Here is a 20,120-nt window from a genome sequence, read left to right as displayed (position 1 = left end):
TTGGATCTCCACCGCAATGTATATGATCACTGTTTTAGGGCTGGGCGACACGGTTTAAAATAGACTTTTAAATATTTTTTTCTCTCACAAAAATCTTTTTTTTTTCCACTTTCCACACAGAAAAAGTAAATTCCAATGCTGTTTTTCACAATAATGTTTTTTTTTAATTGTTTTTTTTATAACCCTTGCGGGATTTGCTGTTTTTCATGATACCAAACACACTTTCAGTTTTTTTTCCCCATCCAAATATTTTTTTTTCCTCACAGATGATATGAAAAAGATTGGTTCCTCTTTGAAAATGGACCTTTTGTCAAAACATATTGTACACATGATACTTAATAAATGAACATTTAGCTAGGTAACCATGGCGACATTTTTGTGGCTTGAACGCACAATACCACGGGTCAAATATTTCCACCATGAGGATAAATCCCTGCTTTGGCAAGTCGTCTTTGACAATGTGCAACGCGATTGACTCTGTTATTGCCCCTTTCTTGTCATACGCAAGGTAATGTGCAAATGAATCTGATAGACGTGTAACGATAAGTAGATTAATTCACAACTAAGTGATGATCATATTAATCGATAATTATTTTTGATAATGGACTAATCATTTAGAAAACTTGTGTAATTTAAAATGGTCAAAATTCTCCTAATTTCAGCCTCTTGTCAGTAAATATTCTCAGATTTCTGTAGTCCTGCATAAAAGCGGACTGATTATCTTCATCCATCCATTATCTACACCGCTTATCCTCACAAGGGTTGTGGGGAGTGCTGGAGCTTATCCCACTATTCCCACTGCTCTGTCATTTTGAAATAATGTCCTGTTTTGGCATAAAGGGATAGAAATTAAAAGATGTTTTTCTTTTTTATCCTGTCTGTTTCTTCACAGCAATTAAGCCCAACACCAAACAAACTTTTGATTTGTTTTTTTCTACAGGCCTGTACCATGTGTTTCTTATCATAAAGGATGGCTTCTTCCACATCACCAACCTTAATTTGGTCAGAATCAAAACAGGTATATATAGCAATTTTTATAATATCAAACTCAGTCTCTCTTTCAGTCTCATATAAGACTTTTTTTCTTTTTTTGTCCTAGCCATTGAAAATATGGAAATGGCCACTTTAAAAGCGGTGAGTAAAGGTGTTTTTATTTACATGCGATTGTAAATTATTTAAGTGAAAACAACTTTTTGGGGGTGGATGCAGGTCCAGAGTGTCATCAAGATAGACTTCTGCTCCACCGAGATGTACCACAACCAAGGCTGCAGCAACGCAGTCGCCTTTACTTTGGCCAATGAAATCCAGTTATTAATCGGGGTGAGTGCTCCTTTCATACATTTGTGATCTTTCAGTACAGTTCCATGCCAAATCACCCAGTGGGTTAAACCAAGCAGATTTTGTTTTCAATGAAACTTGCTGTACTTGTTGATAATGATGGAACAACACTAAATTTCAAATTTTAGGTCAGTTGGAGCAGGGGGTTGGTAGCTATGGCCTGCTGAATTTTGAAATTTTAGGCAAACATCGACCTTTAAACCCTTATAGCTCAGGAAAATAAGTATTGTGGGAAAAGGAATTCAACAAGAATTCCAAACCTGCAGTCATTTAAAAGATTGGTGCATATTTTTGTTACTTTACCTTTTGAGCTCTAATTTGACCTTGAAATTGACCTTGTGGATCACGTGACATTTACAAAGTGTTTCATGAAATATAGTCTCTCACATGTTCTTTAAAACTTATCAAAGATTCATGATGTATTTTTTTGGGTTTGGCAGCAATAATGAGTCAAACTTGCCATACCTCAAATATTAATTGAAAGTTGAATATTCATTGAAAGTCTGAGGGTAGGTTTAGTGTTGTGCCATCATTACCAAGTACACAAAGTTTCATTAAAATCAATTCAATCATTTTGTAGATGATTTGGCATGAAATGACCCAGTATGCCATATACAATCGTGAAAAATCGAGGTGTTCTGGTAAATGCTGTGTGTGAGTTTGCCGAATGCACTGAAAACACGCCTCGCTCAACTTTCAACTGTCAGTCAACATCCAGCATATGCCGACACATCACTACATGTTTGAGTCTCGAAAATATATCCATTTAAAGTGGGCTGTGACAAGAGGCACTAACTACAAGCTAGCTTGCGGGCTAATAGGCTTCCGGCGGGCTCGTCCAATATGTCACCTCTCAAATTTGTTGGAACTCGACAGGGAAACGAGGAGCACGCAATTACTCATTGGACCGTCGACACTCATCAGTCCAAGATGTGTCTCACTCGCTCCTTGCACAATAGTTTGATAGCAGGTGAGGAAAAATGCAATAATGACATGAAACTTTGACATTCTATCTAGACCAATTTGACAAAGATGTAAAGTGCCCAGATGTGCTGTATTGTTGTTGTAGAACTCATAATAAAAGGTATTCATTTAAAAATAAAAAAATCTGTTTTTCCCACTTTTAAGGTGTGAAGAAAATGGTGGTGATGGGAAATTTTCTGTACATTCTTGACACGGAGGTGAGATGACTGGCATACATATATATTACTATTACATACTATATATTAATAGCGGGGTCTGTGGAGTGCCTTCCCACCTTATCTAGTGTGCAAAAAAAATTAATTACTTTAAATGTTTGTCTTGTCTTGAGAGCAAAATTTTTTGTGCTACCTTTGGAGGCAGCTAACTTCATAACAAGCAGCAGTTTGGCAGATGAAAAGTTCTTCAAAAAAAAGACGCTTCTAGCAGTTCATTGCCACTCCCACTTGAAGTTCAGTCAAACTAATTTTGAGTTTGTCATAGATGTGTTATTTAGACACATAAGAACTGCTTTAAATTGGAAAAAATGTGTGTCACCTTTGATTATCGTTGCCTTACTTCGTTTTTTTTTTTTTTTTTACAGGAGGTTCTGAGTCTTTGGGATGTGCATTTCCTGGTCATGGTTCACATCTGGCCGAATGCTGCGCTTCTCGACTTTGAAATAATCACAGAATGTGGCTCTGCGGCCTTGGTAGAAGGGTAAGTGTGATACCGTAGCTTTAAAATCCATCAAACACAACTGGCCAAAACTGTGGGTTGCAGGTCCCTGAACATTGAAAGTTTTTTTCAGTCAAATTAAGTTAACTTAAAGGTTCTAGTGAATTTTAGGGTCATCCTAAAACTTCACTCAAAAGCCCAATAACATTAACTTTTTTTTTTTCCCTCCTATGGTGGCCACGTTAACCCACTGCTGATGATTGCAGTCAAGAGCAAGGAAGTGTGAAGATGATCACCCTGGAGAAACAAGACAAGAGTCAGGTAGCGGCGTCAGTTCAACGTTCAAGCCTTTGCGTTGCTCAATTTGAAAATGTGTTTATTTATATTTTTAGATCAACTCACTAAGGATTCGATGTTTGCCCTCGATGACAGTTTGCTACTGCCTGGATGTCTTCTCAGTGTCCTGCCTGGTCCAGATAAAAATAAGCATGGTGATGGATCGCAATTTTGAAACCATTTTCACATCGTAAATTCATTGTGTAATTAATGTGACCCACTGTCATATATATGACTTTATGAAACTGTCTATACAGCCAATGTTATTTATTTATTTATTTATTTATTTATTCATTTTTAAAGTAATAAATTATGTAGGCCATGATGTCGCGTGCTAGACAAAAAGCATTGGGACAGGGCTGGAGTCCTTCTGCTTCACATAACTTCCTGTGTATGTTTTTATCTTTTTGTTAAGGCTGCTCCTTCTTTTGGAGTAGGGTTCACCAAAAAAGACTTCTCATATCTGCACTTGTCAATACGTTATGTCTTCTGTTTCAGGACAATATTTATTTCGTGGAGGGGGTTAATACCACTTCAGGAAGGTAATGGTTTCTCGTGAGCCAGCATGATATTCACTAGCCAATACTGTTGCCACTGCTACTTCATACTGTACGTTTCCTCTGTTGTGGCTGGAGCAGTCGAGGCGAATGTGTTTCCTCCATTATCATCCGCTGCCTGACAGAGACTTTGCCTGATAACAGGTCGGCGAAAAATGTTTTTTGTTTTGTTTTTGTTTTTGTTGGTTACCGCCATGCCATATTTTACCATTCATGAATTTGATTGTGGCTCACTTTGGCTTCTCTTCCACCAGGCTGAGCAGACTTCTCTACAAACACAGATTTGAAGAGGCTGAAAAGTTTGCCGCTCTATTTGAATTGGATTTAGAGGTGTGTATGTATGTAGATATATATATACACACACTAGTGCTGTCAAGCGATTAAAACATTTAAGTGTGATTAATCACATTTTCATAGTTAATTGCACATTTTATTTATTGTAGAAAAAATCCCTTGATTTTTCTGTCCCATTATTTAATTGAAATTTTAATCAATACCCTTAACATAAGAGGATTGATTTTCTTATCTAAATACTTTATTTGAAGAGGAAATTAACCCAAACATATTTTTTTCAAGAATATGTTCTATGCAGACCCAATAGTTGAACCGAGGCATTCTGATAATTGCGTTTGTGGAATAAGAGTTAATCCACCCGTTTTTAGCCATCGCTGGGGGGCGGCCATTTTGTCACTTCTGTCGACTGAAAGTGACATCACGGTTGCTCAGGGCTCAGGTAACGACCAATCACGGCTCACCTGTTTTCTGAAGCTGAACCGTGATTGGTCGTTATCTGAGCCCTGAGCAAGTGTGATGTCATTTTCAGTTGACAGAAATGACAAAATGGCTGGCCCCTGAGATGGCTAGATTTTGCTGCTTAATTCATATATAGTACAATACAATACCTTGTCTTTTGGTATTTGTCAAGTCCAAACAACCTTTTGTGACATTTTGGTTTGGTGGTGTACCGTAATATGTTTTCTTATGTAATAATATGTGCCTTGGCTCAATAAGGGTTGGCGAAACACTGCTCTGATTGAAAATGCTGTTTTTTGTACAGCTGGTTTACAAGGTCAAGCTAGCTTTCGTACTGGAGCAGCTGGCCTCGGCGTCGGTGGGGGGCCACGGACAAGACGTATGGGCTGAACTTGTGGAGGAGGCCAAAATTAACCTGAAGAAAATAGCTGTGAGTGCCGTTGAGTCGAGTCAAACAGATGAAAAAATACAACACAAACAAAGTCCTTCAACAGGGCTGATCATCTTTTTGTACATGAAGAGGCTAGTCAGTCACAAGTCACTCAGACACTTGTACTTGATTGAACTCCTCTACTTAAGTAAAAGAAAATTTAAATGGATACTTACTGTCACTTATTTCCAGTACGTGTGGCACAGCAACATAAAATGCACACAAAATAGTTCAAACAAACAAAAGATAAAAACAATCAAACATCAATAAACATAATGAAACCTGTAAAAAGTGCAGAGTCTCATGCTGAGTAGAAAGACAAATAATAAACATGGATTTTAAGACAAGTTTTAAACATGTACAGTAAGGGGGCTTGTCTAATGTATAGGGAGTGTGGGTCTAGCAACAGAACAAATTTACCCTCTGAGCTTCCGCTGAGACCTGAGTACCTCCTCTGAGGTGCACATGCAGTTTGTAAAGGAAGGCCAGTATAGGATAGTAATAGGATATTGCTGGCGTCGGGCTAAAACCTTGAACCTCCGAAATAGTCACTTCTCAGGAGACCCCAAAAAGGTTTGCTCATACATTAGCATTGCATCGTGAAAGAGAGCAAACCATTTTCAAGGCTTTATCAACGCTTGGTCAATGTGTAAAAATAACACCCATGTGTGTGGACTGACCAATAGGATAGATATTTGAAAAAATATGAAATTCACCAAAATGTGATTTATGAGGTTTTGGGCCGACGCCAGCGATATGCTCCCTCCTACATATTCTGATTAAGAGTTGAGCAGCACCCTTATAGTAGAAAGTGAAGGTTTTCAAATCTAGTATGAGTGATAATTCATCAGAAAAATAAATCCTTGAGTAAAGTACAGATACCCGAAGGGAAAAAAAAAAGTAGTACAGTAACAAAGTATTTTTAGTACTTGATTATTTCTCCCCATTGCTTACATGTGGTCCAGGATGAGAAATTTGTAGTGGATTACTGCATCAAGGCGCCATGGCCGACCTTCGACACAGCGGAGAAGATGCTGAGCCACGCCGCCACGCGTTCCTCATCTTTGCAGATCCATGAGGCCTTAGCCAGACTAGCGACGTTCTGCAGCCTTCATGGCCAGGACAAATTCAAGTACATTCCTGCGTTTTGTATATATATTCTTGGAAAAATATGTTTGGGTTAACTTCCCCTTTAAGGTACTGTACTGTATTTGCAGTGATTGTTGTACGTTTCTTTTAAACGCAGTGGCATCGCCTGGATTGAGTTCTTGAACAGCACGGACATGTTAGGAGGCATTCTGAGCCACCTGAGAGATGGAGACCTGCGGGGCGCTCAACTCCTTTGGCTGAAATATGAGGTAATGGAAAACAAAATGAGCAGATTTGGAAGTTATTTATTTTTCCCACAAGACAGAAAATCATATAGTTTTAAAAATGTGCTTGGGGATTAAAATGTGTGAGCAAAATATTGTAAATTTGTCAGCATAAAGTTGTATATTTTTAGATAATTTGAAAAGGTTAAAAAAAGAGAGAAACAGCTAACCTAGAGAAAAAAGTTGTGAATTAAAAAAATAAAAGTTGTATATTTAGGTGAAAAATTTGTAATCCTATGATTAACAAGCATGTATTTTTTATATTAAACATTATATTGAGAACAAAATATACAACGATATTTTCAGGGAAAATGTACTGTTTTGGGAGTCAAAGTTTTATGATAAATTTGATATTGTCTTGTATCTCTAGAAAAAAAATATTTTGGGGGTAAATCTAGATTAAAAAGTTCTTTAACTCATTCAATGCCAGCCATTCGCAACGCAGCTAAACTCCTCAGTGCCAGCCAGTTTCGAGGATTTTGACCCACCTCTGAAGGCCCACTGAATATTGTGTTTTATGACTATATACTGTAGACATGGGACCTACCAAAAGAAAGATTTGACTCTCTTCTTTCATAAGAAAAAAAAGTTCATTTCTAGCATTTGTCATTCTTAAGTAATCTGCAGTAGAACATAGCATGTTGCAAAAAATGTATGATCATTTTGCTGCATACTGGCAATGGTCTGATAAACGACACTGGTGACATCTGCTGGCGATTGCACGTCATTACAACGCTTCTCAAGCCTGAAACTGTGATTAATTGCATCAGAGCCTTGGGCATCAAATGCACACAAAAAACGAATTTCTCGAGTTAACTCGATGTTGGGGGTGTACTACTAGATTATAGGAACGATTTAGGCATCAAATGAGTTAAAAGGTTGCATAGTTTTGAAAAAGTCTCAGTCTTTTGAGAATGAAGTAATTGGGATAAGAAAGTCTTATTAGTTTTGACTAAAACATTAATCTTGCAAAAATAAAGTTGTATTCAATCGAGATTAACCTTGTATAGTTAAAAAAAGGCAGATTTACAGGAATTAACCTGTACATTTTTGAGATACTGTATAAAGTCAGACTAATTAATTAGTGCATGGTGTCAATTGAAGGAATATGACCAATAAATCAGACAAGGTATTCCTGCAAAGGGTGAAATTGTTGTTGCTGTTTTTTTTTTTTTTTTAAAGGGACAGATTGCAGGCAATTTTGATGAGAGCAATCTTGAATCTGTCCTGGATGCCATTCCAGAGGATCTGCCATCCCGGGACCTCTGTCCGTGGTTTAAGACTGTGTTTCTTCCGTTTGTCCGGAGAGTGCTTCCACCAGGACAGGTAGTATTCTCACACAGAAAAGAGGGAAAAAAACTAGAGCTAAAACCAAAGTTATGAGTGTAACTACGGTTCGACGGCTCCTGAATGACCAATGCTTAAAAGTTAAAACACTGCCCCTGGTGGTCTGCAGGGATGAAATAGAACATTTTTTCTCTTGCCTTCAGAAAATCCTGGCGAAATGGTTTGAGCAGAGGGCACGTAATCTGGAGTTTATGGAAAAGGTAGCGGAACGGAAGAGGAAAGGAAGTTTCCTCTGCAATTTCACACTTGAAGTTTGGAATTTAAAAAAAAAGTTCTTTTCAGGGGACTTGGCCACAGAATGGATTGGCCTTGGCAGAGCTCGGACTGCCATCTTTATGGTCATGGATGAAATCGGTGAGATTTTTTTTACACTTTCCCAGCACCTTAGGCTAAATTCACACTCCGATTTTTTTTCTTTTTTTGTGTGTGTGTGTGTGTGTGTAAATGTTTACATGACATTATAAATACGTCCTCGGTCTCTCTGGTGTGTGAACATGTGTCTTCCCAAATTGGCCCGCATGTGCAGAAGAAGAGACGACATCACTCACAACGTAGTGTTTAAGGAAGTAAATGTGGTCCGGTGTGTTGGGGCATTTATACAGTGGACTGATTCAGTAGGAGGTAGAAATACAGTATTTGGGGGTAAAATGACGTCACGTCATTGCTGTACCAAAAAAATGAACCGATCTTGGCCGAAAGTCACATTTGCCTGTGGTGTGAACCTAGCCTTAGACTAGGGTGGGAAAACTGTGGCAAACAAGGGCCAAATTTTATTTTTAAGATAGACAGATGGGCCACGCCATTCGTAAATAAGGTAAATTAACAAACTAAATAAGTACATCAATCTTTTTAAAAAAATAAAATAATTAATGATCATTTTATTGTATTATTTAAAGGTAATTTAATTATAATTAATTGACCAAGTATTTAATGTACAGTATATATTATATTATGTATATATTATTATATAATATTGTGTATTTGTTTATTTGACTAATATTTTCTTGGCAAAATATTATTTTATTTCATATTTTAAAAAAAATTATAATATTATTATAATTTCCAAATATTCAATGTACAGTTCATGTAAAGCATTTTTTAAAATGTACAATAAATTGAACATTTAAAATGCAATGAATATAAAATGCAAATGTCAAACTGTTTAGTTTTCTAATATTTTCATTTTATTTACCATAAATTTGCTAAATCAATGAAAGGGCTCTGCCCCTTTGTAAAGTAAGCGCTTGGGGGGGCTAGATTAAAGAATGGAGTGACCGTACATTGCCCACCCCTGCTCTAAACCAAATGTACACATCACCACATCATCTGTCCTTTGCGTTACTTTTCTCAGGATGACATTTACGGCTCAGAAGAAGTGGAGAACCTCAGGACCCTGGTGTCAAACCTGCGTCAGCTGCTGGACCTTCACACGAAATACAACTGCAGGCTTTCCCTTTCGCTCTTTGAGAAGGTTTGTGTTTGATACGCCAATTATAATGATGTTCTGCTCACACCATGGGGGGCACAGTTACCTGCCTTCTGAATAGCATTTAGTCTGCTGCATTACTTTATTCCCATAAAATGATGTCTCCTTGTGTAAATTTGGGATTGTATCGAATATAACTATCAGGGAAAGGTACGTAGTGTTGCGTTCCTCATGCTGGATCAAGTGGCAGCTCCGGAGCTGGTTGCCACAACAGTGGAAAACAACATCCTGCCTTATGCTGAGGAGCATGGCATTCCTTTGGATGAGCTGCTTCTGCAGTACATTAAGGTAATAACACCACCACAATGCAGCCTGATATCAAGTACTGTCATGTGTTTTTATTATTATTATTATTATTTTTTTTTTTACAATACTAGGATATGCTAGAACATTGCAGGTCCCAAACCACAACACTTTTCACGGCATGGGAGGCCAAGGCAGTTGCTGTGCTGGGATGCATGGCAGATATGGATGTAAGTCACGTTACGCAAGCAAGTTCAGCATTCAGAGTGACATTTTAACATGTAAAAAATATACCGTCATTTATAGATAGAATGAATTTGTTCCAGGCTCAATCTGTCACCATCATAAAATCTTTAACTATATAGGTCAATATGTACCGGTAATTAAATAGTTAAATTAGTCTTTCAACCTTAACTGTCATACTGTTTAAAACAAGTTGACAGTGGTTTCCTTTCATAACTTTTAATAATGCCTAATTGCAATATTTTTATAGTATTATAATTAGTGGTGTAGTGTTAGTCACAATTTTGTTTTAAGGTGACAGATGGATTCACATTGGATCAATCAAATGAAACAAAAACTGCTGGCATTAAATTCTCCAATATCTGAAACATTCTGAAATAAACTAAATAATAAATGCAATAAAGTAGATATTTAATAATATATAAAAGTTCATATTATTATGTATTTATTTATTTTTAAAAGGTAAGTGCAACGTCAAATACCTTGTGTTCTCTTTAGGAAATGGCCGATGCCTTTTTAAAAAGAAACGTTGAATATTTTTTAGAAGCTGCTAATAATCTAATTGATTCATGTAAGTTCCAAATATATTTCCGGCGGGAACTATTCCCCACAGTTGAAGGTGGATGCTGTGTTGGAGATCATGCAGAAAGCTGTCTTCCCCTGGAGTACTGTGGTGGAGGAGCTGGTTCAGCAGTACCTGGAGATGGACGGACCAAAGTATGTCATACCCTCCCTAGGGATGGCCATTTAATACAAATTTAACCAGAGCTTAATTGTTGTTATTTGAGAAATCATCACTTTTTGCATAACACAGGCAGGAGCTTTTAAAGGAGAGGTACCGTCTGATGGAAATCCGCAAACTTCTGCGTGGCTACGGAATCCGCAGTTACACCTACCCAAGCCCAAGTCAAATTATGGTAAAATGCACTGAACCTCTGTTAATCGCAGGGGATACATACATAGATGAAAGTTAGAAAAAAAATTGGGGGGCTGTTTTACCCCTCCCACACTTTTTCAACACGGCCAAGCTTATTAAAACACACGACAAATTTATTTGCACTTTTTTTTTTGCTTGCATAAAATGTATACAAAATACTGCACAGTATTATTTTGTAACCTGTGAATATCCAAATATAGCAATAATGCCTAAGGTTATGGTGTTCCGTAGTTTGGTGCGAGTCAAGACTAACTGCGCTTCTCCTAGATTGTCAGGATCTTTCTTCACTGCCAGCAGCCTTCCGAGATGCAGGACACTTAGGTGGCCATCGGAGGGCTTAAAACAAAACCAAAGCTGAAAATAAAATCTTGCCCTAATGTTTAAATGTTCATTAATTACGGTATTTATATATTAACTTTTTACTGAGTTTTTAGCAGTAGTTTCCGCAACAGACATGACGCGATACGTTCCACAAAACCTCCTTTTTCTCCTCCGATATGGTTGAAACATATTTCAACTCATCAAAACACAAACTTCTCTATCATATAACATCATGTTGAGGAAGAGAAAACAAGACTCTCGCTAATACAAGGCAAATTGAGCTTGCTTCAAACTGTTTATCTGTCTCTCCCAGTTGAAGTTTACTGTAAAACGGACCCATAAAACAAAAGAGGGTTAAACGTTGCACCAACATGTTCAAGCACCAAAACACTATCATTTGCTCTAACAAGAGTCCTCCACTTAACCCATTAAGGACTGAAGCGCCTGTCTCAACAGCTCCCCAAAACCTAAGGTCACCTTTGGAATTACCCTTGAAAACCTGAAGTTTTCCTAGAAATTCAACACTTAAAAAATGATTAATATCTCAGCCCCTGTAGCAGACAGAAACATAATTCCAAAAGAATTAAAGGTCTTAGACGTGGCTTTCACACAGGCAGGATTATTATTTACTGTTTCAATCGAAGATGTAAAACTAATGTACGGTATAATGGAATAAATAATTCCATGACATCCTCGGCGGTCTCGCGACACCATCATCTGTATATTCTGATGCATTAAATTGGTTAAGAGACGGAGAATTGGATAAAAAAAAAAGACATGGACGTATCCGCTCTCCCGGCTTTAAAGGTAGAAAGATGCAACAGCACTCCTGGCTCTAGTGGTAGAAACGCGGTTATGCGCTCCCGTCCTTAATGTGTTAATACTAACATATAATGCAAAGCAGCGTATGCGCGGTAATAGAAATTAGCATACATTAGATGTCAGGATAATTATAACTCTTCAAACACACACTTGTGCAGCCACAATACTCACTTGTATATATTGTCTCTGCTTTGTGAGAAAACCACAATTACTGGAGATATGTTGGGGAGCTTCTTTTAATTAAGCTGCTTGTCTTCAAGTGGATCTTGGTACTGTCAAAAATGTTGAGTTCACTGAAGGCGCGTAACTCTTCATTACATTTCCTGCCTGCTGTAAATAACCAAGAAATGATTTTTTAAAATCGTGCAATGTAGTAGGGGTGCACAGAATTTTGATTTCCACCGATGATTGATGTCTTGTTTCGCAGGTGGTAGTTCGGTACATCTTGAAGCAGGACTGTCCAACATGCCTGCAAGACGCCATGGCTCTGGCTGAAGCGTACAAACTTCCGACGTCGCAAATCAACAAGTTTTATCTCATTCGGCTGATTTGCCAAGGCCAAGTAAGTGTTTCGGTGCACAGAATTGTCATTTTTAATTTTTTTTGCTTCAAGTCCGCAACAATTTTTTCTTGGGGGGGGACAGAGCGATGCATTTGTCACCGCGCTGAACAGTTTGCCCTGCGAAGAGGTTGCCTGCGTGATGGAGCATCTCACATCCTGGGCCATGCTGAAGTTGGAGGACAAAGACCACATGTCTGATGATGTGAGTTAAGACTCCAGAACATAAATTGAACCTTCTCTATTCGTGGTGGTTAGTGACCAAGACCTGTAAATAGCAAAAATTTGCAAAAACTACGTAGATGTCCCGCCCTATAATGTTTAGGCAAGGCAACTTTATTTATATAGCACATAGTGCTGTCAAATTTACCGTGTTATCGGGCGGTTAATTACATTTTGTAATTGATCGCGTCAAAATATTTGACGAATTTAACGCATGCGCGGAATGACCGCCGATGCATAATCCCACTCGGAAGTGCACAGTGAGCAGCAGAGCGGACGCGTGTGTCGCGGGACTATAAAGGAGCATTTCGAAAGAAGCGGCAGCTTTAAATCTCAGAAATGTGAATACGTAAATTGGTTTGCCTCAGCGACCGAGGATGACTAGAGAAGAGGGCTGTCTTGGAACACATGACGTTCTGATACCACCTACAGCATAGTACAGCATAACATATGAGCCAATCACATTCGGTTGCACTTCAGGGACCACTCGGAAAACATAAACTCTAAGAATATTACAAGGGCCACATATAAATGTGTACATTACACACACACACACACATTTGAAATATGTCGCTGTTCGGAGGCCTTTTTGTGTTTTTTTTTTTTGTAGTGAATTAAAATACTGGCTACTCTAGAATGTTAACAATTTTAATTTAAAAATGTTAATTTTCATCTCAAGAGGATTTGTTGTTGTAATGAAAAAATACATTACATATGAACAGTATGCTGAATGTATATATCCCTCTTGTGTCTTTTATCTTTCCATTCCACCAACAATTTACAGAAAAATATGGCATATTTTGGAGATAGTTTGAATTGCGATTAATTACGATCAATTATTTTTTAAACTGTGATTAACTTGATTAAACCTTTTAATAGTTTGAGAGCCCTAATATATATGTGTAAGCGGGGTGATTTGCGGCACTTATTGGCGTTAAAGAAAGAGCACAAAAAAACTGGTAAGTTTTTCAGCAAATAGTTTCAGGTATGTTCGATAGCGAAAAAATCATTTCATTGAATCGGCTTGGGTTCACTGCAGTGAGATATTATTTGATGTGCTTGAGTTAAAGAAGTTGAGCCAATTTCTTGTCTGTACTAGCACAAGAAAGAGAAAATGGTCATTGCACAAGTGATGGTGGAGGCACTGAAATACCAGCATGTCATACACAAATGTAAGTACCAATTTTCTCAGTTCTGAAATAACAATGGCACAGTGGCTTAGCCTTGAGCAGGTTGTAATAGAGATGCAGAGACACAAGAAGTAGACGTCCTTGGAATTTTCATCATTTTTAAACCTGTTGGGAATTTTGCCATTCAGATTCTTGTTGGACAACAGCAAGTTGTGTAAAAAGTACTTAAGAGGAAGTCAATGCAAACATTTTTTTTCAAGAATATGTTCTCTGCAAGCCCACTAGTTGAAACAGGGCATTCTGATAAATATTGCGTTTGTGAAATAAGTGTTAATCCACTCGTTTTTAGCCAACTCTGTGGGCGGCCATTTTGTTTTCTGTCGACTGAAAATTACATCACAACTGCTCAAAACAACCAATCACGGCTCAGATTCAGAAAACAGGTCAGTCATGATTGGTCGTTGTGAGCAGTTGCGATGTCATTTTCAGTCGACAGAAGACAAATTGGCCGCGCCCAGATGTGGCTAAAAACGAGTGCATTTTGCTTCTTAACTTATATTCCACAAACGCAAAATTAATCAGAATGCCGTGTTTCAACTGGTCGGAACATATTCTTGAAAAAAAATATGGCTGGGTTGACTTCCGCTTTAAGCACTGAACTGTAGGACAGGTGTATTCAAAAGTTCAGCGTTGGTTAAATGACATTTGTCCGTAAAAATGCATTTTCAATTCATCCTGAAATATGCATTAGTGGCTTGGGATAAATGTAACTTGTGAGTTTTCTGAGATGCGAGCAGTCATTTGGATGATTTTGAAAAATATATATACAGTATATATTTATTTTTTTGCTTTGGTTTAGGACTGCTGTGATTCAACTCACGTCACAACAAGTAGCAGTTTGGTTCATAATTTGTTTTAAAAAAACTAACAAAAAGACCCAACATACTACCGGTACATGGGGACTCACTAATAGTATAGGTACGTGAAAAAATATGAAATTGACCAAATTTGGACATATGTTTTTGCCTGACAACATATATAGAGAGTTAGTTATGCACGTATAAAAGAAAATAATGTATGAGTGTATACGTTTTTCATCACACCTGCTTTCATGTCAACTGCAGATGACGCTCTTAAGAGCATGGAGTGTGAAAACAACCTCCACATGTTCATGGCCATCGCTCACATGGAGGTGAATGCCCCACACCAAGTATTGCAATACCAAGCCCTTTTGAGTAACTCATTCAATGCCAGACATTTTCAAACCCTCTTTTACCCTAACGTTTGAAAAAAATGTGAAAAAATATATAAAAAAGTTCCAGGGATTGAATGGCTGGGCTGTGAAAAGAAAAGTAAATTTGTCAATGGCAATGAATGAGTTCAACTAATAGCCCTCCTTGACTTGCTTTTCTTCAGGAGGATTTCGATATCTTCTTCACCCCCGCCGACTACGAAGACCCCGAGATCCAGAAACACATCCGGGAGCATCACATTGCGGCACACGAGCGCACGCGCGGCCATCATTCATCCTCAACCATCTCCTCCGAGGCCGGCCTGTGTCGTCTGGGTCGGTTGCTGCAGCGCAGTGAGCAAGAGCTCTGGTCTGACCTGGCCTTGCGAGCTTTGGGGATGGGAAATGTCAAGAAGGCCCTGCCGATTCTCGGGTACGATTCCTGTACGATACATATATTGTATTATCAAATATTTTGCTGACAATCTTTCATTTAATGGTGAATTTATTGCTAGCAATTCACATTTTTTTCCCCATGTTTCATTTTGAATGTCAGTGTCTTGTTTTGCATTTGTCTTCAGCGAGCTCTATGAACATCACTCCAGCACGGCAACCGGCAAGGTGCTATTCACCGCCTCCAAAACGCTGTGCCAAATGCTGGAAGCCGACGTGCCCATGGTGCTGCCTGATGACATTGACCTGCCGGCCGTCATCTACCACCTCGCCTGCCAGGCCATCACTGTGTGCCACCCGGGTAAAAACTTAACAATATTCTAGAAGAATTTGCGAATAAGTAATGGGAGTTACAGAAAACAAACACAAATACTGTATGTGAGTTTCTCAACTAATCATTTTACGTTCTACAGAAAATTTTGTTCACGAATGGTGAAGGGTTGGAGGTTCACTGTACAGTATTTGTTTAATTGCTTGTGGTGTACCGTATTCTAATGATTACAGACTTGCTGCTAGATTGTTTGGAGCTTTGCAAGTCAACACGGCTTGCCATGGACATCTACCACCAGTGCCAAATATCAGACAACTACGGCTTCGTAGCCAAGGTCAGCAACTTAATCATAATTAGTTTATTTATGCATTTTCTCCTTTTCTATCGGAAATGGTGTGGACATTTTTTTTTTCGCCAAATTCTTTTTTTTTTTTTTTCCCCCCCTTTGGTCTGAGTCATGGATTGACAAATAATTGACAGATTAATCAATTATTTAAAAAATTGTTAGTTGCATTCCTAGCCTCTGAGCTGTCTACGATATTATTTATTATTATTTTTTTTTAATAAGAACATTGGTAGTTTTTATTGATTTGGTAGCAGTTAAGTAAAAATTACTTTGGCGAGTATGATGTCAGGCTAACAATATATCTACTTTAATTCAACAAGAGAAATGAATGTGATATTAAACACGTTATTCTACCATACACTATGTTGGACGCAGGATTTAGCCATGGATACAGAGAAAGATCCCTATTCTCAGTGGTGTTTCCAAGATGTCTTTCATGAGGATTGCATCGTTTTGGACCCAGTGTCCGTGTTACCTGTACAATATGAAATAACCGACTGCTTGATACCTGTGTCACAAGGTAAATCGAGGCATTTACTGTAAGTTCAATATTGAGTATTTTTTTATTGTTTGTAGGGATGTAACGATTCACCCAAGTTCCGATTTGATTCGATTTTAAATTCCTGATTTTCAATTTGATATTTTAAAATCGCTACCATGCTTGTCTCTGTGCGCTAGTGTGGTGCTGCAGCCATCCACAAATGGTTGCTTGTTTCCCATGATTGCAGATAGCAAACTATACCCGCTGGACTGTTCCTGCCTCTCTCACTGCTCATTTCAAGATGGTGGGTACAGTCAGCGTGCCCATTTTCAGTATGTCTTTAAATGGGTTCACACCAGATTGTCATTCCACTTGACTCGTAACCTTGCTTTGGCAGGTTTCAACTACTTGCGGCCATTGCTGAGTCCTCTGCTCAGCATGTTACAGCTGTTACAGGAGTGCAGTCAGCTGGTGTTGGCTCTTAGGGTGCTGGTCAACTCGTACGGCAGCTGCTTGCAGCACGTCACCTCCAACATCATGGACCCCAAGATTAGTGCACAGGTAGGGGGCTGCAATACCCAATAAGCCTCTCCCTTTCTACAATATGTACTTAGTTCCTTACTTACCTACCTACCTATCAACATGGTTCCCTATCTACTGCACCTACTTAATTACTTCATCCATACCTACTACCACCTTCCCGACCTTACTTCCTAACTTTACCTACGCAGTAAGTTGGCTACCTTCATCGTATGACTACGAACGATAGCAAAATGATCCTTTTTCAGCTTTACCACGCACAAGAGCTGAAAAAGTACAATGTGTCGTTGAACGAGCTGCGCAAGATCACCACCTCATCCTTGAACTCCATTGCTGTGGCTCTGCTCAACAAAGTGAGAACCCAACCGCTGATTTTCCATGTGTCTAAATCAGAGCTCAAACTTGTGCTCAACAACTATTTTTGGTTTTTAAATGGGGTAGGTGGCCCAGGTTATTCATAGATGAGGTTTTTATGTTGTGTTTTATGTATACATGTATGAATAAAATTACACATGTAAAATACTTTGAATCAATCAAAGAAAATAATTTCTTGGAATTTTTAGTTAGCTATGATTCATTTAATTAGAATTAACCAATCAATATATAAAATAAGTGTTTTTTATTTTTATTTTATTCCAATAAATCAATCAACCAACTATTAAATTAGATTAAAAAAAAACATGAATATATTTTAAGTAAGCAGTTTTAGGGAAACTGCTAAATTCAATACAGTACTAAATGCATACTCTGCCCCCCACCGCCCAAATCTAAACAGCTGACTTTGATGTACTGTAGGTGTTCAACTGGAGGATGGTGGATTGCGATTTGGCCATCGGGCTGTGCACACTCCTTTCAAAGGAAGAGGTCTTTAAAATCCTGTGGAAGGTTATCGACAACACGTGGGAAAACTATGAGAGAATTTTGGTTCGCCAAATGTGTATTTTCACGACTGTGGTTATTGTCATTGACTGTAATGGTGATCATAGTCGTAATTATCTCCATGTATTCAGGCTGTGGCCAGGGTTGGGGTCGAGCTTTGCAGATTGTACAATCACGTTGAGGAAAAGAACAAGTTTCTCTCTGTCATCACCGATGCTGAATGGGGCATCAAGCTTGCCAAAATAGAGGTACAGTAAACCTACATTATTCGTGTTAGATCTTGGTCCCTAATCCCTACGAATAACAAAATGTTTTGGATACTCCCCCCCAAAAATATTTATCACTGCCTATATTAATTAAAACCCAAAATATACTTCAAACTGTGATCCCAAAACACTTTGCCATCTCAAACTCATCACACTTTACCCATTAAAAGGAAATAATTACCGATGATTTGATTTGGGCAAAACGATGCCAATCGCGGCGCAAGTGCATTTAATAATAATCATATATGTGATTGTTTCCACAATAATTACCGTGTTACCATCCATCCTTCCGTATTCTGTAGCGCATATTCCCAGCTGAAAAAAGCATTGTCTGGAAAAAAAAAAGAAACCTTAAACCCATTTCACCTGTAAAGGTTACAGACTGCATTTTAGGTTCATCCTGACAAAAAAAAATATCCCAAATATTTTATGAGTAGTGTAGAAATGTCTTTGCTCTATTAATCTCATGTTAGTGTCCTTTGCAGATCTCCATCCAGCCTGTGTTTCACCAGCAACCAGAGTTGAAGAGCACATTGATTCCTGTTCTGGTAAAGAACAAGAGGATCACTCCTGACATCATCCTTCAGTACTGCAGGTCTCTAAAATGTCCGTCCTGAAGTTCAGCAAGCTCTACTTTCTTGTGCTCCAACTCTTCCTCCTTATAACCTTCAGCACGTACGGTCTGGATAGCGACAATGTCATCAACCAGTATGTTACCACCGTACTTCTGCTCCAAGAGGAGGAGGACGAGGAGGCAGACACAGGCCACGAACAAGCCCTGTGCTATGCGGACGCTCTGGAGTGGGTCCTGGGCATCATCCCCAAGTTGCGCCAAACTCGGGAGCTCATCAGCAGTCTGTCAGATGCCATTTTTAAGGTTTTGAGATTGAGAATGCAGTGAACCCTTGTTTATCGTGGGGGGGTATGCTTTAAACCCACTCGCGATAGGTGACAATCCATGATTATATAGAGAGTGAGACCATACATTTTTTTCCTGTTAATTTACCCCTCCCACACACTTTAAACACATTTAAACTTTCTAAAACACACTTAAGCTTATTATTATACTATGATGATTATTTTCACTCTCGCAATTCTTCAAAGAAGATGCGGAGTATGCTTGCTTCAAGCTGTTTATCCCAGTTGAACTTTACTTTACTGACACGTAAAACAAAAGAGAATTAAAATGTTATTTTTAAACAGAAAAATGGCCAAGCCAAACCATATAATTTCGTCTATCAAACGTCAGATAGCCTAAAGCGAAAATATATGAAACGTTATAGATGGGATCATGTAAATTATCAGAGACAGCAACTGCTACTTTAACACACTTTATGCAGCATGGCATACACACTCTGCAGCAACCCGGTCCCAATCCCTCGCAAATAGCAAACATCCGCGTATAATTGATGCCCCATTGAAATGCATTGGGAAGACAGAGAAAAAAAAGTAAAACACATTTACAAATATTTGAAATAGGTGAATCTGTGGTGCCAAACTACGAGTATGCAGGGTCCACTTTATACTGTAAACCCTTAAAAACTGATTGCTTAAAAATTTGTGCTGGCGCATACGACGATCCCATCTGTTATATTTGTGTGTGGCTATGTGTCCACTGCATGTGGCATTAATACCAAAGTCTATTTCAATGGTTTAATGATGAAGGGGTGCCTCCACAAGTGATAATATAATCTATACTTTTACCGTTTTAATGGGCGCGGCTATTTTCTTCACAATGATTTGTGTGCGTGGTGTGCATGCCTCCATCTCTTGACTTAACTTTTTTCCACTCAGCTCAGTCCATACAACTACGAGAGGATCGAGGTGGTGCTGAAGCTCTTACTGGCTGCTGATGAGAATGTTGCTAGCTTTTCTGCTAGTCAGGTAAAATAATTAAAACATAACACTAGTTTTCCCC

General features: G+C 38.4%; 1 protein-coding gene across 2 annotated transcripts in view; it reads left to right on the top strand.

The window, feature by feature from the left end:
• Nucleotides 1-20,120, top strand: part of kntc1 (kinetochore associated 1) — a 35,966-nt gene that overhangs the window by 2,311 nt on the left and 13,535 nt on the right. For both annotated transcript variants that reach the window (XM_086031431.1, XM_086031432.1), the window contains exons 6-43: nucleotides 941-1,018; nucleotides 1,100-1,134; nucleotides 1,210-1,320; nucleotides 2,215-2,308; nucleotides 2,467-2,519; nucleotides 2,903-3,018; nucleotides 3,243-3,297; nucleotides 3,369-3,467; nucleotides 3,811-3,854; nucleotides 3,951-4,013; nucleotides 4,124-4,199; nucleotides 4,927-5,052; nucleotides 6,018-6,184; nucleotides 6,299-6,410; nucleotides 7,608-7,751; nucleotides 7,916-7,972; nucleotides 8,055-8,126; nucleotides 9,124-9,243; nucleotides 9,403-9,546; nucleotides 9,636-9,731; nucleotides 10,358-10,461; nucleotides 10,559-10,661; nucleotides 12,252-12,386; nucleotides 12,469-12,588; nucleotides 13,705-13,777; nucleotides 14,860-14,927; nucleotides 15,152-15,399; nucleotides 15,548-15,720; nucleotides 15,924-16,024; nucleotides 16,412-16,556; nucleotides 16,765-16,821; nucleotides 16,915-17,078; nucleotides 17,306-17,410; nucleotides 17,853-17,981; nucleotides 18,068-18,184; nucleotides 18,688-18,797; nucleotides 18,875-19,079; nucleotides 19,997-20,086. In XM_086031431.1, coding sequence (XP_085887557.1) covers nucleotides 941-1,018; nucleotides 1,100-1,134; nucleotides 1,210-1,320; nucleotides 2,215-2,308; nucleotides 2,467-2,519; nucleotides 2,903-3,018; nucleotides 3,243-3,297; nucleotides 3,369-3,467; nucleotides 3,811-3,854; nucleotides 3,951-4,013; nucleotides 4,124-4,199; nucleotides 4,927-5,052; nucleotides 6,018-6,184; nucleotides 6,299-6,410; nucleotides 7,608-7,751; nucleotides 7,916-7,972; nucleotides 8,055-8,126; nucleotides 9,124-9,243; nucleotides 9,403-9,546; nucleotides 9,636-9,731; nucleotides 10,358-10,461; nucleotides 10,559-10,661; nucleotides 12,252-12,386; nucleotides 12,469-12,588; nucleotides 13,705-13,777; nucleotides 14,860-14,927; nucleotides 15,152-15,399; nucleotides 15,548-15,720; nucleotides 15,924-16,024; nucleotides 16,412-16,556; nucleotides 16,765-16,821; nucleotides 16,915-17,078; nucleotides 17,306-17,410; nucleotides 17,853-17,981; nucleotides 18,068-18,184; nucleotides 18,688-18,797; nucleotides 18,875-19,079; nucleotides 19,997-20,086 — 4,109 coding nt within the window. The remainder of the gene's footprint in view (nucleotides 1-940; nucleotides 1,019-1,099; nucleotides 1,135-1,209; nucleotides 1,321-2,214; nucleotides 2,309-2,466; nucleotides 2,520-2,902; nucleotides 3,019-3,242; nucleotides 3,298-3,368; nucleotides 3,468-3,810; nucleotides 3,855-3,950; nucleotides 4,014-4,123; nucleotides 4,200-4,926; nucleotides 5,053-6,017; nucleotides 6,185-6,298; nucleotides 6,411-7,607; nucleotides 7,752-7,915; nucleotides 7,973-8,054; nucleotides 8,127-9,123; nucleotides 9,244-9,402; nucleotides 9,547-9,635; nucleotides 9,732-10,357; nucleotides 10,462-10,558; nucleotides 10,662-12,251; nucleotides 12,387-12,468; nucleotides 12,589-13,704; nucleotides 13,778-14,859; nucleotides 14,928-15,151; nucleotides 15,400-15,547; nucleotides 15,721-15,923; nucleotides 16,025-16,411; nucleotides 16,557-16,764; nucleotides 16,822-16,914; nucleotides 17,079-17,305; nucleotides 17,411-17,852; nucleotides 17,982-18,067; nucleotides 18,185-18,687; nucleotides 18,798-18,874; nucleotides 19,080-19,996; nucleotides 20,087-20,120) is intronic.

Source organism: Filicampus tigris, chromosome 5 (genome assembly GCF_054856515.1).
Source record: "Filicampus tigris isolate MCC_2025a chromosome 5, RoL_Ftig_1.0, whole genome shotgun sequence".
NCBI lineage: Eukaryota > Metazoa > Chordata > Actinopteri > Syngnathiformes > Syngnathidae > Filicampus > Filicampus tigris.
Note: the sequence above shows the minus strand (reverse complement) of the source record. Positions and strands in the feature narration are given on the sequence as shown.